The 18,246-nt window shown below is 38.0% G+C and overlaps 3 protein-coding genes across 6 annotated transcripts; all 3 read right to left on the bottom strand.

The window, feature by feature from the left end:
• Nucleotides 1-10,945: 10,945 nt before the first annotated feature.
• LOC107272403 (lipid storage droplets surface-binding protein 2) lies at nt 10,946-12,655 on the bottom strand. 2 transcript variants are annotated; one of them, XM_015749530.1, is made up of 4 exons: nt 12,394-12,655; nt 11,690-12,066; nt 11,331-11,616; nt 10,946-11,268 (listed from the first exon to the last, which is right to left on the bottom strand). In XM_015749530.1, the coding sequence occupies exons 2-4, from the start codon at nt 11,984-11,986 to the stop codon at nt 11,042-11,044; spliced, it is 810 nt and encodes a 269-aa protein (XP_015605016.1). In that variant the 5' UTR covers nt 11,987-12,066; nt 12,394-12,655; the 3' UTR covers nt 10,946-11,041. The 2 variants fall into 2 exon arrangements, with proteins under 2 accessions (XP_015605016.1, XP_024945784.1); XM_025090016.1 differs by lacking the exon at nt 12,394-12,655 and adding an exon at nt 12,249-12,267 and having other exon boundaries at nt 10,957-11,268.
• A 280-nt stretch (nt 12,656-12,935) lies between these two features.
• On the bottom strand, nt 12,936-15,778 carry LOC107272395 (lipid storage droplets surface-binding protein 2). Of its 3 annotated transcripts, XM_015749519.2 has the most exons (5): nt 15,627-15,778; nt 13,959-14,299; nt 13,637-13,886; nt 13,257-13,546; nt 12,936-13,150 (listed from the first exon to the last, which is right to left on the bottom strand). In XM_015749519.2, exons 2-4 carry the CDS (start codon nt 14,292-14,294, stop codon nt 13,260-13,262), a joined length of 873 nt encoding a protein of 290 aa, XP_015605005.1. In that variant the 5' UTR covers nt 14,295-14,299; nt 15,627-15,778; the 3' UTR covers nt 12,936-13,150; nt 13,257-13,259. The 3 variants fall into 3 exon arrangements, with proteins under 3 accessions (XP_015605005.1, XP_024945771.1, XP_015604996.1); XM_025090003.1 differs by having other exon boundaries at nt 12,944-13,546; nt 13,959-14,323; nt 15,627-15,742; XM_015749510.2 differs by having other exon boundaries at nt 12,984-13,546.
• An 830-nt stretch (nt 15,779-16,608) lies between these two features.
• LOC112495189 (lipid storage droplets surface-binding protein 2-like) lies at nt 16,609-17,619 on the bottom strand. The gene is made up of 3 exons (XM_025090688.1): nt 17,308-17,619; nt 16,975-17,221; nt 16,609-16,862 (listed from the first exon to the last, which is right to left on the bottom strand). Exons 1-3 carry the CDS (start codon nt 17,617-17,619, stop codon nt 16,609-16,611), a joined length of 813 nt encoding a protein of 270 aa, XP_024946456.1.
• Between the last annotated feature and the right edge of the window lie 627 nt (nt 17,620-18,246).

The following is an 18,246-nucleotide window of genomic DNA, read 5'->3' as shown; positions in this document are numbered from 1 at the left end:
CGTTGGTAAAATATTGGGAAATAGAAGAACGAAAAGAAACGTGCGACGTGACGCGTCTCCTATAAGAGGGTTGCAAAAAAAAACCTTTAACTTTAGTATGCTACTGTACACGTTCTGATCCTGTGAAAGCATCCAGCCAGCCAGCACCACTCCCCTCTTTTAAAGTTCCACCCTCTCAGCCCCAGGACCAGATCCGTTCAATGTCAGGGTCCTCTCCCTGCTATTCCCATTCCATGCAACAGACGTGTATTCCCACTTGTACGTGTACAGAGTTCCTCTCTTCTTCGTATTCTCACACCCTTAAAAAAACTACGACGCACCGCTACCAACTACTCGCCACCCCCTAAGGTTCGATGTTTTAATTACTACGTGTAGATGCAACCGCGCGGCACAAGCCGTCGTCTCTAATTTTTTCGTCTTTCACCTTGGAATTCCCACTGGCGCCAAGTCAAGCCCCTTCGCTCTGGACCACGTCAAAAGTTGTAAGGGTTGCGTGAACGGCGCTCACTTAATTATTGTCTTTGACTCATTATTTTTTATTTTCTTGTAAATTATATGAAAATAATCCTAGAGCCGAGGAAAATTATTAGTCACCACGTATATTTTTAATGGTTTCTATTCCCAAATGAATGACACTACGGTTATGCGAACTATGGTAGCTATGTCGTATAAAAAAGCTGATTTACGTTTTATAGCGTTACGGCAGAAGAGCTTTAATTTCAGTCTCGAGATTAGAAAGCTTTTACAGCGCCTGAGGTACCGCGAATGAAAATGGAAGTAAGGCTTTTTCTTACCGCGAATGATAAGTATAAGCGTATTATTTTTATGGCTCAGAGAATATATATATATATATATGTATATATAAACACTACATATATATATCAGCAGGTCCGTGCTTCACCAGTTGTTAAGGTTAAGAATTCATCACACGTGCTCCGCTTGGCGCCGGGGTCACGGTCTGCTACTTCCTTTGACCCCTGTACTTGATTTACTCGACACGGTATTAGATCGCGCGTTTCTTTTATTTTTCCTCATTTTCCAGGTGTACATCCCGGAATAAGCTAGCAACGTAATCCGTGCTCTCCCTTTGTATAAAAATATTCCTCACGGCGTTCCCGTCATCAGGAACACGTCCGGCAGGATTTATCGCGGCCAAAGAGTGGCACGACGTCTCACATAACTTGGAACTTTCTCGCGTTTACCCAAGCACGGAAAATTATCTACCCCCTTTGTCCCCGTATCTCTAGATTCGGCCTGTGTGTCCCGACGGAGATGAGTTTCCATCTTAACTCTTTAGCGCTACTATACCTGGTAGGTATCCGACCTACTCCTACCTCCAACACTGTATAGAGACCCAGCTACGGTCCCAGGATTCCCTTAGCAGAGCGCCAAGGCGAAAATGACTCGAAAGTTCCGGCAGAAATCGCCGCCGCGAATTACACGATCGTGATCAGCATGGCTGCATCGGCTAAAATCGGCGCGTAAGGAATCCCTTGGAGTATGCAAGACGGGCAGTTCTTGCCCGAATGATCTCACTATTAGCAACCCCCATGAGAACTATTTACAACGGCGATAATGACCGAGGCGTAACAGGGTTCGCCGTACCTGCACAATCTACTCCCTTTATGGAACCTTACTCCATTAACAGGGTAGAGCCCCAAGGAGAGGGATGAGCCAGCCAAATTGCGACCTCTGACTTTATTACGACCTACCAAACGATCTTGGAGAGTCGATCCAGCTGGTTGAGACTCTTGCAAGCTCTATACCTTGATCACTGAAAAAAAACTTCCTTGAGGAATAATTCTGTGAAACTAACTAAAGGTAAGTCGAGCTGAACCTGTAGTAGTAAATTTTTTGAAAATTCATTCGTGCGGTGAATGACGTCGAACTTCGAAAATTCAACGTGACAGACTTTCAACGCCACCGTGCATCGGTATGACGTATAGATATCTACGGTAAAGTCATATAAGAATAACGCGTGTAGATGCTTCAGCTTTGTGCCAGCAGGAGAGCATGCTTCGAATAATGTTCTCTGTTCCAAGTGCTGGTATCCGTAGGAGTACGTACTGAAGTTCCTTGGTGACACGCAGAGATGCATCACGATGGGAGGTGCCGTATGCATGTCACGCATCGTTTTGAGAGAACCCCCTCAATTCACTCCATCTCTCTTTCTCTCTTGTTCTCCCTATAAGAACAGTTGAAAGTGTACAAGAGTCAGCGACACTCCCCAGGTCGAAGTGCCATAAAAAGTTGTGCACATATAGTATATTTAGCATGATAAAGCATATCGGAAAAAAAAACGATCCCAGCGCCCCTCTTAAAACTCTCGCCGGACGGTAACAATGATAATTCTCACAAGAGATACCGATAACCTCCAGATCTTGTTGATCGATAATAAACTAAGGGAAAAAAGCGAAACGGTATCTGCTGGTGGAAATCGATCATAGATTACGCAAAGTTATCGAGCGTGTCACACGTCACACGAGGTACACTAATCCAACGAGCTGTCATTCGCGAACAAGAAATAATAGGACACGTCGAGAGAACCATGTGCGATACGGATGTGCCTGACGCAACGATGGACCGATGGACCAAAGTGAGATTGGCTTATTCTTTCTGGTATTGTGAGTATTGTGTGCCCCGTTCGGTGGGATTAAAATTTCAACCGACGTAAAAAAAAAAAAGAGTCGAGAAGGTGAAGCGGAGGGACACGAAAAACAGAACCACACATGCACACGGGTGGGCAGGTGGAAGAGGATGGCGTAGGTGGAAGCGAAAAAGGGAAACAAAGATAATACGCGTTTCGTGCACTTGTGTCGGTCAACACGAAAAGTCTCGTACTCGACTGGCGTTCATTCGTTGGCAATCCTGCTGCTATTGTCCCTGTCGCTTCGCTCTACCCCATCAAATGCACTCCACTCGATCAAAAATACTATGCCACAAGTTACCAAGGGTACATACGAGCGTCCATCTCCCTGCTAGTCGTTCCCGGATGAAATATAATATGCATGTCTAGCGTGTGACAAGTGGTCTACCCTGCGATATTATTCAAATGTTTTTTCAAAACGAATTGCCGACCCGTACCAACCTAACAGTCACGTCGTGAGTGTACCAGTCAAAATTCACTGTCAGACTACCGTGCTGGTTGACGTTGAATGTATGACGTTGCTACCAGATCTTCACGACGACAACTGCCATCGTGGAAGCTCGGGTCTTCAAGTTCTGACGTTTGATTTCAGATCACGGTATTTTTAGTCGGGATGACAATGCTCCTGTCAGAGACGTCATGTAGAGATCATCATTACCAGCCGAGTGATATATCTTCTTATTTATTACTATCTGACGTGGAAGCTGCAGAAGCATTGTTGTGTCATCGGGTCAGGCTGGGCTGAAGAGAGAGGAGGGTGCTAAGCTTCATCACTCACGATTCAGCCAACTTTATGAGCCAGACTTCGCTTTACGAGATCTGCCGGTGCGACTTTAGTACAGCCATCAGCAGAGATTAATTCGAGATGGGTCCATAGTTTTTTCGGTTGTTGACGCTACACGTGCTGTGAAAGGAAGTCTTAATCTCTATTGGTTGTGTGGGTGTAGAACGTGCGTGACACTTGAGCAGCGAGACTCGGAATATGATAATAGAAGATGGTACCTTTAAAGGTAAAGGTACCATTTCTTTCTGATATAGATTATACGGGGAGTATATCGAGGGAGTTAATTTTGCACGATCCGTATAGGAGTTAATTAAAAAATTCTAGTGAATTTTATCCTATATCTTTTTTTATCGGGACGATATTCTCGTTTGCCTAATTCAACGAATATTTCTCTTACGGTTTCGCTAGCTGCGATGCCTAGTTTAAATATTCCCGCTTCAATTTATTCTATCTCTCTCTCCCTCGCTCTCTATCTTTTGGTTATCTATAGTATACCCCTCTATAGTTCTCTCTCACTTTTCCTATCCGCTCGAGTTTCGAGTGTAATGAATAATGAGCGACCGTGCTACTACCTGTCCAGATCTTATCTGGTCCACTGTCAACATCCAACTAATATCTCGTACAACGTGGCGGGTTAATTGGAAGAGCCTCGAGTTCTAAGCAGGATTTTCAAAAGCTTAAATCACGTTCGCACAACGCGAAGCGTAACCTTACGCGAAGGAACTTTTCGCGCTTATGAGTGGCCGCGTATGGTACCGCATAGCTTAAAGGGAATACGCAATGCTGCATTGACATTGCCAAGATGATTTATACGAATTGTATATTTCTTTTAGATGCGTTCTTATTAATTTTGCTTATAAGACTTCTGCCAGTACGATATTTAAACGGCATATAACGCGGAGTCAAAAAAGTTCATCATAAATACGAAAAGCCGACGGATTCTTCGCGCGTAAATTAAAAAATTGAGATTAAATGGCATAAACGTGGATTTAGAGAAAATTCGAAAAAAAAAATTTATTTTGTTTTATTTTCTCAACACTTCTTATACACGTGATCATCTTAATCATAAGATCACCTTGAGTTAGGTCATTTCGGAATTATTGAATTTAATTATGCTCGATGCTTTCACAGATAGTTTTGGTGAAACTATTTCGCGAAATTTCGCACTCAATAGATTGCCATTCGATCTTATAATTCTCAATTCTCCGTGAGAAAAGCAATTAGTGCATTCCGTTTATTCGAAAAATTGCTGATGAGGTACTACGGAGATGTAGATAGTCAGGCTGGTGTAAAATCCTGCGGAGAATTATTATTTATAATTAAATACCTGCCGTGAAAAAAAAGGAAGAGAAAGTTCTGCGAATAGCGCTGCTAGCAGATCTTGAGACTTAATCTCATAATGCAACCGGTAGACGAGACAAATAAAAACTTCATGGAATGTCAGATTATAACGAACGAGACGGCTGCTGCCACATTTTTCTTGATTGTCGTTTGAGGTTGTAAATAAATAAAAAAAGTATTACGCAATTGCGCAATTCCGCAAAGTCCTATCAAAAGATGAATATTTATAATGATGAGCAGCACCACAGTGATAAGAACAAAAATTTTTTTACTATACTGTCCCATGCATAAAGTAGGTAATGGGGAAGTAAGAAAGACTTCTGGCCAACCCTTTTTTTTGTACCCTCGCTCCGCGCCCTTGCAATTATCTGTGCTACCCCTTAAATAATACATTCATCCATTCTTGGGGGTCTAAAAACTTTTTCTAGTCACTGCAACGCACCTCTGTGATTTTTACATTCTCTCGGCTGCTTATTACAAAGTTTCCGGATAAGAGGTTAACAAGCAATTCGTTATCTAAATTTATTATCTTAATTTGTCGAAGTCCTCGGCAAAAAGTGTGCATAGAAAAGTTAGTGCACTCTTGGTTACGAGGGTGGCTTATCTAGATCGTGCTCATTGTTTTCGGGATATCATTTATCCCGGAGAAATACAATCCCCTTGCCAAGGCAACCCTCGTAGTCGTGGAAAAAGTATATACTGGAGTTTTTTTAACGTTTATCAGTTCTATATTCAAATCTGTATCAGATCATGAAATTTTCGTATAATCAATCGGTAACTTGCCATTGATGTTGTAATATGATTAAAAAAATGTCGGTTTCCTTTAGAATACATATGAATAAATTCAATAGCTCAAACTGATTGATTCCAATAAAATGCCATAATCCGACCCAGCCTCAAGGGTAGTTCAATGATCGTTTATCTATTATCAATATATGTATAATTAAAATCGATTGTTAATACAATATTATCGTTTGATATAATTTTACCAATCGGAAATTAAGGTAGAATAAGATATAGGTATACTGTGAAATCTGGTATCCGGTGTGGGGACTAATTCGTTCTATACGTTCCACTAGGGTGCTTTCAACGGTGTCATTTTTCACATGGGCCAGGGAAAAAGTTGGATCCCCATAACCGAGCAAATAAATTGCTTACAAAAAAAAAAATAAAAAAAAAATAAAACCGTCGGCCACCCTCTCGCCAAGTTTTTTTCCAAGGCAATGAACAAATTAATACAAGCGCCAGATCTCTGAGACGGATAAGAATTAACCGCGTCGCTTGTTCGGGATGAGTGGAAGAGATCGAACAAATAAAAGGAAAAAGAGAATGACCCCAAAAAAGAAGAAATAAAATGGAGTAGAGCAAACTACGAGGGATGAACGACGTAGAGAAATATGTCATCATTATCGAAACAGACGACGTCGTGATATTCGATTTCGCGAGGAAGACGGCTCGGCTCATTTTTCGACCGTTAAGAGAAATAAAAATCAAAGAGAGCCAAGAGGACCAAGAGAGGAGAAAAAAAGAAAAAGAACAACAAGAAAGGGATCTCGATTGACGCTTTATTACGGTTTACTTGGTTGGCTTTGAAAGCCTATCCTATGATCATCTTTTGAGGAAAGGACCATTTCAATTACGTAAATCTCGCTCGGTCAGTTTCATCTGACTCTTTGAAGGAAAATCCACTGGCACGAGAGAACGAAGGATTCGCCAAGAGGAGAAATATATTCTATCAGGATTTGCTGACGCGACATTTCCTTAGGATTCAGAGGTACGAGGGCTTTGATCATCTCGCGGATATCTTGCGAAAATTTATTCTCACGACTAACCAAATCTTTTTTTTCTTGGCTTGTCGAGTGTCGTCAAATACCTGAAAGATATAGCATACCTATATGTATGTGTATATATATATATCACTCCACGGCTTTTTGCAAACGAAATAAAAATATTCTTAGTACATACGAATATCAAAGCAGAAATCGCCATACGCTTCGAAAAATATATATGGATCCATTTGAATAAATAAATATTAAAGTAATCGATGGATCGTTATTAATTTCACAGACAGACACATATATATATATATATATATATATATATATATATATCATCCCGTTATCCCACACAACATATAAATAATACAAGCACAAAAATTATATCTCGTTGCTCGAACGAACGTTTATTCGAAATTTGTACTACTTTATTTTTCACCACTTCCGGTATAAATTATTTTTCTACACAGGGAACGGGATCGTATATGCCTCGATATGGAAATTTTCCTGTCTCTCCGAAATCCCCCTAGGACCATCCGGTTGTTTCGGCTGTACAGGTTTTTAATCAAAACATTAGCAATGCCCCCCCCCCGAGCCCCTATCGCACCCACCCTCTCATCAGACCATCCATAGGTTTTCCACGGTTTTAACGGATTATTTTCTAGCGACGATGCGCACCGCACGAATTCGAATGCGACAGCTGCTGTTTCACTTCCAGTGCATTAACCGTGCACTGTTCAGAGACGGGCTGACTGTGTGCTTTTACGTTCAACATTTTGCATGATTTTACGTGTCAGCGGCTTCGCCGCATAATAACCGCAAGTCCAGGCAAATTTTAATTACATATTCGCCACGCTTCGAAAAAGACTCGCGAACGATTTCACAAGCATTATGATTTTATGATTTGATAGTTAAAATCAACTACAGCATTATGAACTGCTACCCAGTTTGTGACAGTCACTGCAAAAAAGTCATATACTATATATCTAACAGTCTGAAGTACTATTTTTTTAATTTTATTCTTATTAAACATATTTTCACTCGAGAACATCCTACAAACATCAACCAGTCACATTCCAATCGAGCTTCTACTCATTTTTACAAATTCGTATCACAGATTCGACTGCGGCACCGATCAATGCCATTCGGGATGACGTACCGTTAGGAGTGACGAATATCGATGAGTTAACCTTCGCATGAACTTCGTCGCCGTTGCACTTGGTTCCAGTACGATGACGCAATAGCATAGCGCACAGATACCTTTGCTATCTCCGCGTAGAACAGGTTTCCCTTGCCTTACGGCACGAACCTCCGAAGACTCTTCGAAATTGCAGGTTTTCAGTTATCCTCCTGACCATTTTGCATTTCGCATTTACCGTAAATTACAGGCGTCACCCGTTCCAGGAACGCGGTTAGGAATACATTTATCACTCGAAACTGAAGTTTACCGCATCGTACAGAACCCGTGCATTATGGTCTACAAATTATAGCGACCTCTATGGAACTTGCAAGGAACATTCCGCGGCGTCGGCAGCTAATTCACATTATATTGGAAACACGTTCCTATAAGGCCTGGTCCGCTAGCGGTATATGCACTGGCCTCTCCGCTTGCCACACAGCATATAATATATCGATCGTCAGAAATATATTTACTCAGTATCCATACATCGTTAATACATACGGAAACTCCTGGTAAATCCCTAAGCTATGCCGAAAGTATAGGTATTATCGTGCCAGAAATAATGGGGATACTGGATGATAAAATGAAAAATAATATCAAAACAAAATCGATATAAAGGTGTAATAAACGTGAAAACTAAACTGGGTACGTTCGTATATACGTTCGGTAAAAAATTGTCGAGCTTTCGAACGTTTTGGATAAGATCCAAAAGTGCCGCGTCTGATATTCACGCTTACGGTGTACGTACAGTTACTAGGAGTTGGCTGAGAAACGACTTGCTTCCTTTTTTTGTGCGGTTTCCGATTGTTCAAAAAAAAAAAAAAAAGGAAATAAGAAAATAACGTCGTTATACGGATAATACAAGAGGAAGAGGTCGTATTATACGGTGAAACTGCGAAAGTTCTTGCACGCATTGAGCTAGCATAGCAATGGCGGAAGCTCCGACCCAGCTTTTATGAAGATAACATCTCTGCTTATGAGGCATAGCTTATCTCCACCCTCCCATAGATCTTTCGGCACACAGAAGCCTGTATTATACCGGAGCAGACTCCTTTATAATCCATTATAGTTTCTAAAACGCCAACACCCGTGCCCGCAAGAAGCTGTTTACGAGCGAGATACTGCATACTCGTGGAATCGCTTAAGAAGTATGATTTACAAACGTTCTACGCCATCAGCCTGAAGTCTATCTCTGGCTGATTCTCATGCGAGCGGCAAAACGTTAAATAGATTTTTCCGACGTCTTATACCCATCCAACCGCATTCCTAAGGTGTATGGTACCAGTCATTTGCTTTCAGGATTATCTGTAGATCGCTTAATGAAAATGCATTCGCTTCAGCTAACGAAAACATCGCTGATCCTGACGAACCCGTTCTCTAAGAAAATCGAGAACTTTGTATGAATATCTTCGCCAGACTTCCATCTAGAGAGCGGGAAAGCACGACTGGTACAGTCTTGAGTGTCTTGAATTAATTTTTATCCTGAACTGTATCGAGCATGACGAAATTTTTCGACATTCTGTGGTATTATGTATACTATAGGTATGATTATACGTATAGATATTGCATGGGTGGATTTTAACCCCCGGGATAAAACCTCGCACACATGCTTAACACATTCCTGTAAACCACCATGAATTGTCCTCCTGAGCATAAAGGTTTTACGACTTCCGTGCCAACTAAGCCGAAGTAAAATTTCTGATATACGCTCGCCACCTGATACTGTGTCTTTTATTCCCTTGTGTACGTATCTTGATTTATATAGAAAACTTCAAGTTTCTCTATCTCCCTCTTTTCTTTATTTTTTTAACGGATCACTAAAGTTGTCATTCCCCACAGCCATACGGGTTTTACCTTTATATTACCTTAGACGTCGATGGAATAAATATAACTTTTATCAATACCTTTCGACATTAGTGCGCACGTTGGATTTCACTTGAAGCTTTCAACAATTCCCATGAAACACGAACGTAATGAATTTTATAAACTGCTCATAGATAAGCAATCGATTTTATTAAAAGCTCACCCATCTAAGGAAATCAAGATAGTATGAAATATAAATGGACATATCGACAGCTACATAGTAGCACGTACAAGTCAGTGAAAAGTATATAAAAAGCATACCATAGGGAAGAACCAGTTCTAGTTATGATTTGATAATTTTTACTTTTTTGCATTTCTTTCCGTGCGATTGACTGTCTCGACGTACCTTTTTCATGTCCCTATGTACAATGTACATGAATAATTATGAATGTGAATATGAATAATTCCTGTCGATGCAGAGCACTCCTATTACAGTCCAAAGTAATTCGAAAAATGACCACGTTGCTAGGTGACATGCTTTTGTTTCATTTTACTACCAACTGTAAAGTCTACAAGTACATTCATATATGTTTACCAGCTGTAAAGAGCACTTAGTGAAAATTTCAGCTTGAAGAACGTTTAGTTAAGAGCTCTGTCTAGTCGCATTAAGTACGAGTATAAAAAGTCTCGTTAGCTTAATGTCCGTCTCGCTTTCATTAGTTGACTGGATTCAAATGACGGCCACAAGGGAGACTACAAAAATCTTGTAAAGTTTCTCGCGCAGATACAAAATATACACGCGGCGAAGATAAATATAGCATTTCATAGACAAGACGGATAAGTTATCGCAGAACCAGGAGACAGTTAGACCAGGACTGTCGGACGTACTTTCTATGTATGCGATTCCATCACACCTTCATCCCCATTTCCTCTAGGAGGGTGATAAATGCGTCGACACTGACATCAGAAAAATATACTCGCTTCCACTGCGCCAGTCGCAGCAGCTCCTTATCTCTCACCTTGAGCTACTCTTTCTGAGAAATAGCTCCACTTTACAAAAAAAAAAAGGTAGAAAAACTACGGATTTTTACATTGCATTTCCTTCCACTGTTTCACTGTAACAACTTGGCGAACGTACAGGCAAATCCACATTTGTATAAGCACGTTGTACCGTTATGTTTTGAAAAGCAAATGGGGCAATTATAATTGGCTTGTTGCTACGTTTTTCCTCGAGCAATAACACATTTTTACGAATACAGTGTTTTGCTAAATTAGAGGTATATATTTATAAACGCCTCATGAGTGGACGCGATTGATTATGTACTACAATGCAAAGAATACTAATCTTTGTATTAAATAATGGTTTCTTCTCGTGAATAATAGGAAATTTGAGCGGGACTGTATTGGAGAGCAAATTTGTATGTTGCGAATATTAAACATAATTTATTAATAAAATTATGACACCGAACGTATATCACAGGTTAAAAGGTAAGTCGCATGGCTTTGGGAAATCAAAGATCGTTAAATTGTTTTGTAATGAAAGTCAGTACGGATTCTAGAACTTTGATTGTCTGTATTGCGATAAGTGCATGCAATATCAGTATAAGTATTTCTAGCTTGTATATATGCTGTAATCTTTCCATTAATGCGACATAAATTCGACGCGATGCTCTGCTACTGAATTCACTTAGTCTTACCACTGTATGATGCAACTTTGCATGTTCACTGCATTGCGATTCTGTAAACATTGAAGAGTCAGTGATTTGAAAACAATAAAGTATGATTAAAATTTAATTTTACCCATATTGTAGTAATGCTTTTCACAAGGGGCAGGCAAATACTTATCCAACATAAGCTCTGCTAAGTTGGTAGTATTATCGACAGTCTTCAAGATACTAATCCCTGTTTCAGTAGACATGACTTTATCCACCTGTCGCCAGCTATATACTCGTAAATAATGAGCTTTGTAATAAGTACGGAGTTTCATAATTCTCACTCTTTGTTTAGTTTCATGTTTTAAATCAATAAATGTTTGCACTGCTGGTTGGAAATGCTTTGAAACAATAGATTTTGTTCGGTCTAAAATCTGGAAAATATTTAATGTAAATTACTAATATATCACATGAATAAATATAGATCTTAAGCTTCATTTATATTACCTCCTTTGGTTCTTCTTTAATAATAGGTAATTTCACTTCAACAAAATCAAGTCCTTGGCATAATGTTTTGTCCAATGTATATATAGGCTTCTTCATTAAATGAGCAACTACCAATGATTTTTCAAGAACTGCAGTAATAACAGTTTCAACAGTGCCGAATGCCCAACTAACCAACATATGTGTACCTTTTACTCGGCCATAAACTTCAGTTGACTTATCCCATAAATAATTTACACTTGGTATTTGTAAAGCTCTTTCAAGAGCTTGAATATGGTGATCTGATAATTCTGTCTCCATATTTATTTTAGAGTATTCTTTTATGTCATCGGTAAGTTATATCACATTAAGTCCACTTCTTGCTGGACTTAAACTATTGCCTTGAAAACAAAAAATATGAGTTGCAGAAGCTTAAAAATACTATCGAAGCAAATTAATTTTAACAATAACATCATGCATCTTTATTTCCAACTCCAAGAATGAAAAGAGATACTTCTCATTTCAATTCATATTAAAAATCTGCTTATGGTGTAATAAAAATTAAGCGAACCTAATAGCTTACTCGGTAGCCTGAAAAGTTACTCTGTGCTGAATGCAAACAAAAGGAAACAATCATATCTTAAAGTTAATGTTACTATAGTAAAACATTCACCCACACCCACGCAATGTATTCAAAAAAAGAAGATCATGTTTGGCAACTAACTCACCCAATCCGTAAAATATTTCCCCACGTGAAAACGTCACAGTCGTGTCGTCGTTGCTACTAACGAACTCGATCGTACCTTGATCTCTGACGCATTTCCACATGAATCTTGTTTACTTCGATCACTGTGACTGCTCTAGAATTTATTTATGTCCATTTTGCAAGATTTTCTCAACACATCATTCACCTTCCGTCATTTTTCGTCGCAATACTTAAGATTACTTACTGAGAACGTAGAGTGCGCTACTGTCATCTTCTTCTTCTCTCAGAAGCGCAAACTCTACTTATCAAGAAAAGCAGATTATATTTGACGTTATCGACACTAATACATCGAAAAATATAGGTGAACCATAACTGTGCACCAATTAATAATGACATTTGAACAACACTGATATTGGAATAATTATCCACAAGATATTTTATGCAAAGAACTTTGCACGATAAACTGTGCACAATTTATTTTAATACGATCTAAAAACTGTGCCAAGTTGATACTCTTTCTTAAAAAATAAATTTCAGTATTAGATGACAAAATATAGGAAATCATTTCATCATTTAGTTAAATATTTATTTATATAAAGTAACAGACATATCTTATACGATGAAAAATATAATTACTAAAATCAACGTATAAAAGTGTACAATTTCTCTTCAAAATTTTTGACTTTGTGCAAAATAAAAATTACACGAATCTTTTGGAACTTTTTGGAACAGTGGTAACGCCAAAATATTGAGGCGCTTCCAAATAATGCAACTTCAACCTAAAATACGTTGAAACATATATAAAGAAGTTCTGCTTATATAAATATATCGCAAGAGCTTTTAAACACCAAAGGCCATGCAAGACAAATTACATGAAACAATTACGATTTATTTCTCAATGTTATCCTTCTTAACTTCCAACTGTGCGCTTCCTTCACTTTGCGTTTTCGAAGTGCCAACGTCTTGTTCTGAAATCTTTTTCTGATCGATGTTAAGGAAATTTGTTAGATGTAAAATGGACACGACACTATTCATATAGTTAGAGACATCTTCTTTTTTAATTGTTTTTAATTGCGCAGCTACCGAATGATAGACACGATTGGCTGTTTTCGTTGACAACTGCCCAATAGTTTGTACGGCGTGTAAAACTTTGTTCTCATCCGCTGAGATTGGAGCTGTAATCACGTTAAAAAAGTTACATACTTCATGTAAAAACAAAAATAATGGTCAGATTTTCATATATGATTCCATTTTAATTGTATTACCTGGCACAGATTCTTCTGGCTCTACAGGTGGAAAATAGTGTTCCAATAAACGGTTTATTAGAACACTTGTGTTATCCACTCCCTCAACCGCCTTTGTGCCATATTTCGTACTGAGAATTTCATTAGCCTTTGATATACTGATATCCTTTAAAGTAGACGCTTGCTGAGTGGCTGATTCTTTGGCAGCAATAAGTTTCTCAACTGTTGGCTGTAACGAACTGCTCATCACATTTTTGGCCGCCTCGTAAATCTGCACATCAATAAAATGTATTCTCAAACTATGTTCTGTTACAAAACAATAATAGAGCAAGTGGCATCTTACCTCTTGAGGTGGTTTCTTGACAATCGGTACTTTTTGTTCGACGATATCCAAACCTTCGCATAGTTTCTGATCAACTGCATTGATTGGACCTTCCAATTTCTTTGCCAACGGAGCTGCTATGGGAGTTGCAGCCGATGCCGCAAAATGGACACCAGCTTCGGCATGACTGAGAGCCCAGTTTATCAAGTGATGAGATTCCTTTATGTACGAGTAGGTAGATCCAGTTTTTTCAATAGCTGAATGTATCACTGGGATATTACATACACGATCTAGAACTTCGAAATGAGGAGTTTCCTCGCTGCTTGCAGTAATAGATGTCCCCACTGGCGTCGACATTGTAACTGAAAAAAAAATTCAAGAACGTCCTATCAAATAGACCGATTATAATAAGCAAATAGACATTGATCGAAAATCTTAATTCTCAAATCAGAATGTAAATTTTACTTGGAATAATGATTTTAGTTAATTTTGATACTAAATTATCGTAGGTATTGTATTGATTTTATCGCAGGTGCGCTTATCGCCTCAAAGGTCGATCAAATTAATTTATAATAATTCGTATTGTACATATATTATTTGCTATTAATATTACATTACTAATTATTACATGCACGTTATCGGTTAGATAATAGCATATTGAATGTTTAATTGCGATAAGAGTTAGACAGATTATTGCAGTACAGTGACTCATCAAGAGAATCACTGGAGACTGGTTAATTTTCTTTACGATATCTTCGATTCTGTGCAAGAGTCATCTGTCTTTGAATGTCACCTTGAAATTGATTGCGGTTCTATTTATACATACTTATTATATTTTATGGAAGAAAGTATAAGGAAAGGAACGAAACTACGCACATATGTATGTGCCTGAGAGTATTTTTCACGAAAACTATTGTCAAATCTAAACTTAGAGACTTTGAAGAGACATGCAAAATCCGTGAAAAATACCGACATAATGACTTCGATTCTAGGAATATATGCGAATGTGGTCATTTGTAATTTCTTAAAATCAAGAAAGAGCAGTCGTTGAGGAAATATAAATTTAAGTTTACATGATTGTACTTCATGCTTTGCGTGAAGTAAGATAGCATCATATTATTGTGCCATTTTTTTCTGTTTTTTACATGTCATTGCTCACTACTACGTGCGATGAGACTCGTAAGTCTCTCGTAAGATCTAATTTCAACCTTTGAATTTTTTGTAAAACTGAACTTCGATCCTCACTCAATAAGATCGTGTTACAGTAAAGGTACAAGATGGATCATTAGTAGTAAAAATATTTTATTTTCTAGTCACGAAAGAAACAAGAAGTCAAAGTCCAAATAGGTATTCTCTCAGAAAACCTGTTGACATCTTTAGCCGGAACAAGCCGACATCACGCAAGACGAGGGGATACCAAAGTTCAATAATTCTAGTAGTGCAAACACTATTTACCCATAATTTATCTTCAGCATAAAATATATAAGAAACTAATTCTATACAATACCGATAATTTCTCTTTTCATTGAAAATTTATCAGTTTCTCGGTCCAATTGTTATTCAAATAGTAGTGCACTTATCTTAGCAACGTTATAGCTGGATCTATTCTCTGTTTAATAAAATATCTCAATCTCCAAAATGCTATGTATGTATGTATATCAAAAAAAAACCTCACAGAGAAATTCTTACCTTAGAATCTGGGGTTAAGAATCAGGCAACAGTTGAAAGAGTATAAAAATACGAAACTCCTCACACGGCGACTCGAGCAACACTGCGGCTTATAACTGTGTGAGAATCCGTTTAAACTTGTAGAGTTAGCCAATGGGGCTCTGTTACGAACAGCGTAGTACAACGGTAGAGGGGCCAGACTACTCAGGGCCGTCCAGGTCAAAGAATTTACGAGATCCTTCTAGAAAATAGTATACACAGTAGAAGGAAGTATCCTTTGGATTAACCAAATAAATCAATGTATAAGAGATTATTGCAAGCGACAAATTTATGATAATACGAGATGTTATTAAATAATTTTTATTAATCTTATTCTTAACATGAAATTCTCTATTAATCTCTGGGTTCTAAAGCAGTCTTGTTACCTCAGTGAGTCAGATTCGTGATACTGCGCAATCATTGGGGCGTCGTTGATGACGTGGAGGTCATTTCGTTCAATCTCGTTATACATGAAATGATAACGATTCCTACACTAAAATAGTGGACATTTATTTGTGTCATCCTCAGGATGATTCTATGCAACTCGAATGAATGTACAGTGCGATGGATATGATGACGAAAAATCTGTTAGACTTGCACTTTAAAAATTCAATAACTGTTCTTTATTTATATATAGATATAGAATGGTATTGCTATAAAACAATTTGTAAAATATGTAGTAAATATAAAGTATATACTGTACGCGTTAAATTATAATGAATATCATTATGCTCGAGAGTACTCTTATCCATTAGGGTACTTTAATTTATTACCGCACAATATAACAGTATCGAAAAAATAAATTCGATTCCTTTCGTGCGGGAATACCTATTAACATGCAGTGGATACTAGAATACGTGTGACAAATATTTGTTTGTATAAAAAACTTATGATTACTAATAAATATAAATAGTACGGTTATCAGATGTGACGAGTTCTAACGATTAATGATCATGGATAAGTACTAGTGTTTCGTCTGATTATGAGTTTCCTTAGGCGGTGCAGTAAATGTTTGCACTTTTTCGTTGATCACTTGAATATAGTGGGTGAGCTGAAGAAATTGAACAAGCGAGCTGATGTATTCTTTCAGATCGTCTGTTTTTATAGTTTTCAAGTGACGAATCACGCTAGAGTATACTCGTCGTGCAGCTTTGTTCGATAATCGACCGACTGTTTGTAACGTGTGAAGAAGCTTGTCCTCCTCTGCAGAAACTAGAGCTAGAAATAACATAATTGAAGATTAAAATACACGTCCTTAATAAAAATTTAATTATATCTAACAAAGCAGTTTTGGTACACATTTTAAATATTTTTACAAAATATTACTAACCTATGTCTTTCTCATCACCAGCTGCTGGAAAGTACTGATCAATCAGTTTATCCACTATAGCTGCAGTACTGTCAAGACTATTCACAGCCACTGTACCATAGTGAGAGCTGAGCAATTGGTTCATTTTATTCCAGCTGAGATCTTTTAAAGAAGTGGCTTGAGTAGTGATCAGTTCGTTCGCATAATAGATGGTAGATACCGCTGGCTGTACAGTCTGTAGAGCCAAAACGTAGGCATTTTCTAGAATCTGGCAAGGGGAAATGACAATATTTGGTTAAGATTCCTCTATCGTGTAATCTAATCACAGAGAAATTTTTCATTTATAATATCAACCTTTTCTGGGCTTTGATGAACTATAGGAACTTTCTCTTCGATTTTATCCAATCCCATGCAAAGAGTGTGGTCGACGAAATGTATGGGAGCCTCGAATTTCTTGGCTATAGGAATTGCAAGCGGCACAGCCTGCTTCGTTGCGTTGGTCAGGGACGTCTCAGCCGTAGAAAGGGCCCAGTACAACAGTTGATGAGAATCCTTAACGCGTGTATAAGTCGATGCTGACTTTGACAATGCCAATTCGATCATTGGCAAACCAAGGACGCGATTCAAAACTGCCATTTGAGGTAGTTCAACTGTTTCGGCGGCCATTGCTAATCCTAATAATAAACACGAGATTTCAATTAGTTACAAGGTACAAAAAAAATGTTTCTCTGACAATAAACAGTTTCTGTATAAAGCTTGATGAGTTTCCAATCATTATTGGTTTTTCATACATTAGGAAATAAAAAGAAACAGAATTTGACAAATTTTAAAATTATAAAATTTATATATACTTAAATGCTCTCGGAGCATTCTATATTTGGATATAAAATGAAATATACAATTTGGAAAATACATGTGTCGTATACGGGTCAATTCGGTCAATGAACTAATGTACGTGCATGTTAAGTATCGCGTTTCACCGTGTAACCCTATATCACGATTGGATCGATAACATGTGATCTATAATTCCTAGAGAATTATTACAGTTACGTTAAAATTTTATAAAAGTAAAGTCCAATAACCTAGAATAAGTTACAATAAATATTTTGCAATAGTCTTGTAAGCCTCTATTTTCTTTGATTACGTGTACAACAATTATTGTTGGTTCTCCTTGAAGAAGGCTGAAGGATCATTTTGCGGTTCCTTCGATATTTATTCACAGTACATAAAGAAAAAGAAATATGCAAAATACAACGGGAAATTGGCAGTTTGAAGCTGTCATTATGAATTAAA

The sequence above is a fragment of the Cephus cinctus genome, unplaced genomic scaffold, assembly GCF_000341935.2.
Source record: "Cephus cinctus unplaced genomic scaffold, Ccin1 Ccin1_scaffold0087, whole genome shotgun sequence".
Taxonomy (NCBI): Eukaryota; Metazoa; Arthropoda; class Insecta; order Hymenoptera; family Cephidae; genus Cephus; species Cephus cinctus.
This window is presented reverse-complemented; position numbering and strand designations above follow the sequence as displayed.

What these genes read in the sequence shown, in the direction of transcription:
- LOC107272403 (XM_015749530.1), bottom strand. Translation starts at nt 11,986, where the DNA reads ATGGAGACAGAATTATCAGATCACCATATTCAAGCTCTTGAAAGAGCT. An exon ending in TTAAAGAAGAACCAAAGGAG is followed by an intron (nt 11,617 to 11,689) that starts GTAATATAAATG and finishes AATATTTTCCAG; the next exon opens with ATTTTAGACCGAACAAAATC. An exon ending in AAAGCATTACTACAATATGG is followed by an intron (nt 11,269 to 11,330) that starts GTAAAATTAAAT and finishes CAATGTTTACAG; the next exon opens with AATCGCAATGCAGTGAACAT.
- LOC107272395 (XM_015749519.2), bottom strand. Translation starts at nt 14,294, where the DNA reads ATGTCGACGCCAGTGGGGACATCTATTACTGCAAGCAGCGAGGAAACT. An exon ending in TCAAGAAACCACCTCAAGAG is followed by an intron (nt 13,887 to 13,958) that starts GTAAGATGCCAC and finishes ATTGATGTGCAG; the next exon opens with ATTTACGAGGCGGCCAAAAA. An exon ending in GCCAGAAGAATCTGTGCCAG is followed by an intron (nt 13,547 to 13,636) that starts GTAATACAATTA and finishes ACGTGATTACAG; the next exon opens with CTCCAATCTCAGCGGATGAG.
- LOC112495189 (XM_025090688.1), bottom strand. Translation starts at nt 17,619, where the DNA reads ATGGCCGCCGAAACAGTTGAACTACCTCAAATGGCAGTTTTGAATCGC. An exon ending in TTCATCAAAGCCCAGAAAAG is followed by an intron (nt 17,222 to 17,307) that starts GTTGATATTATA and finishes TCCCCTTGCCAG; the next exon opens with ATTCTAGAAAATGCCTACGT. An exon ending in TGGTGATGAGAAAGACATAG is followed by an intron (nt 16,863 to 16,974) that starts GTTAGTAATATT and finishes TGTTATTTCTAG; the next exon opens with CTCTAGTTTCTGCAGAGGAG.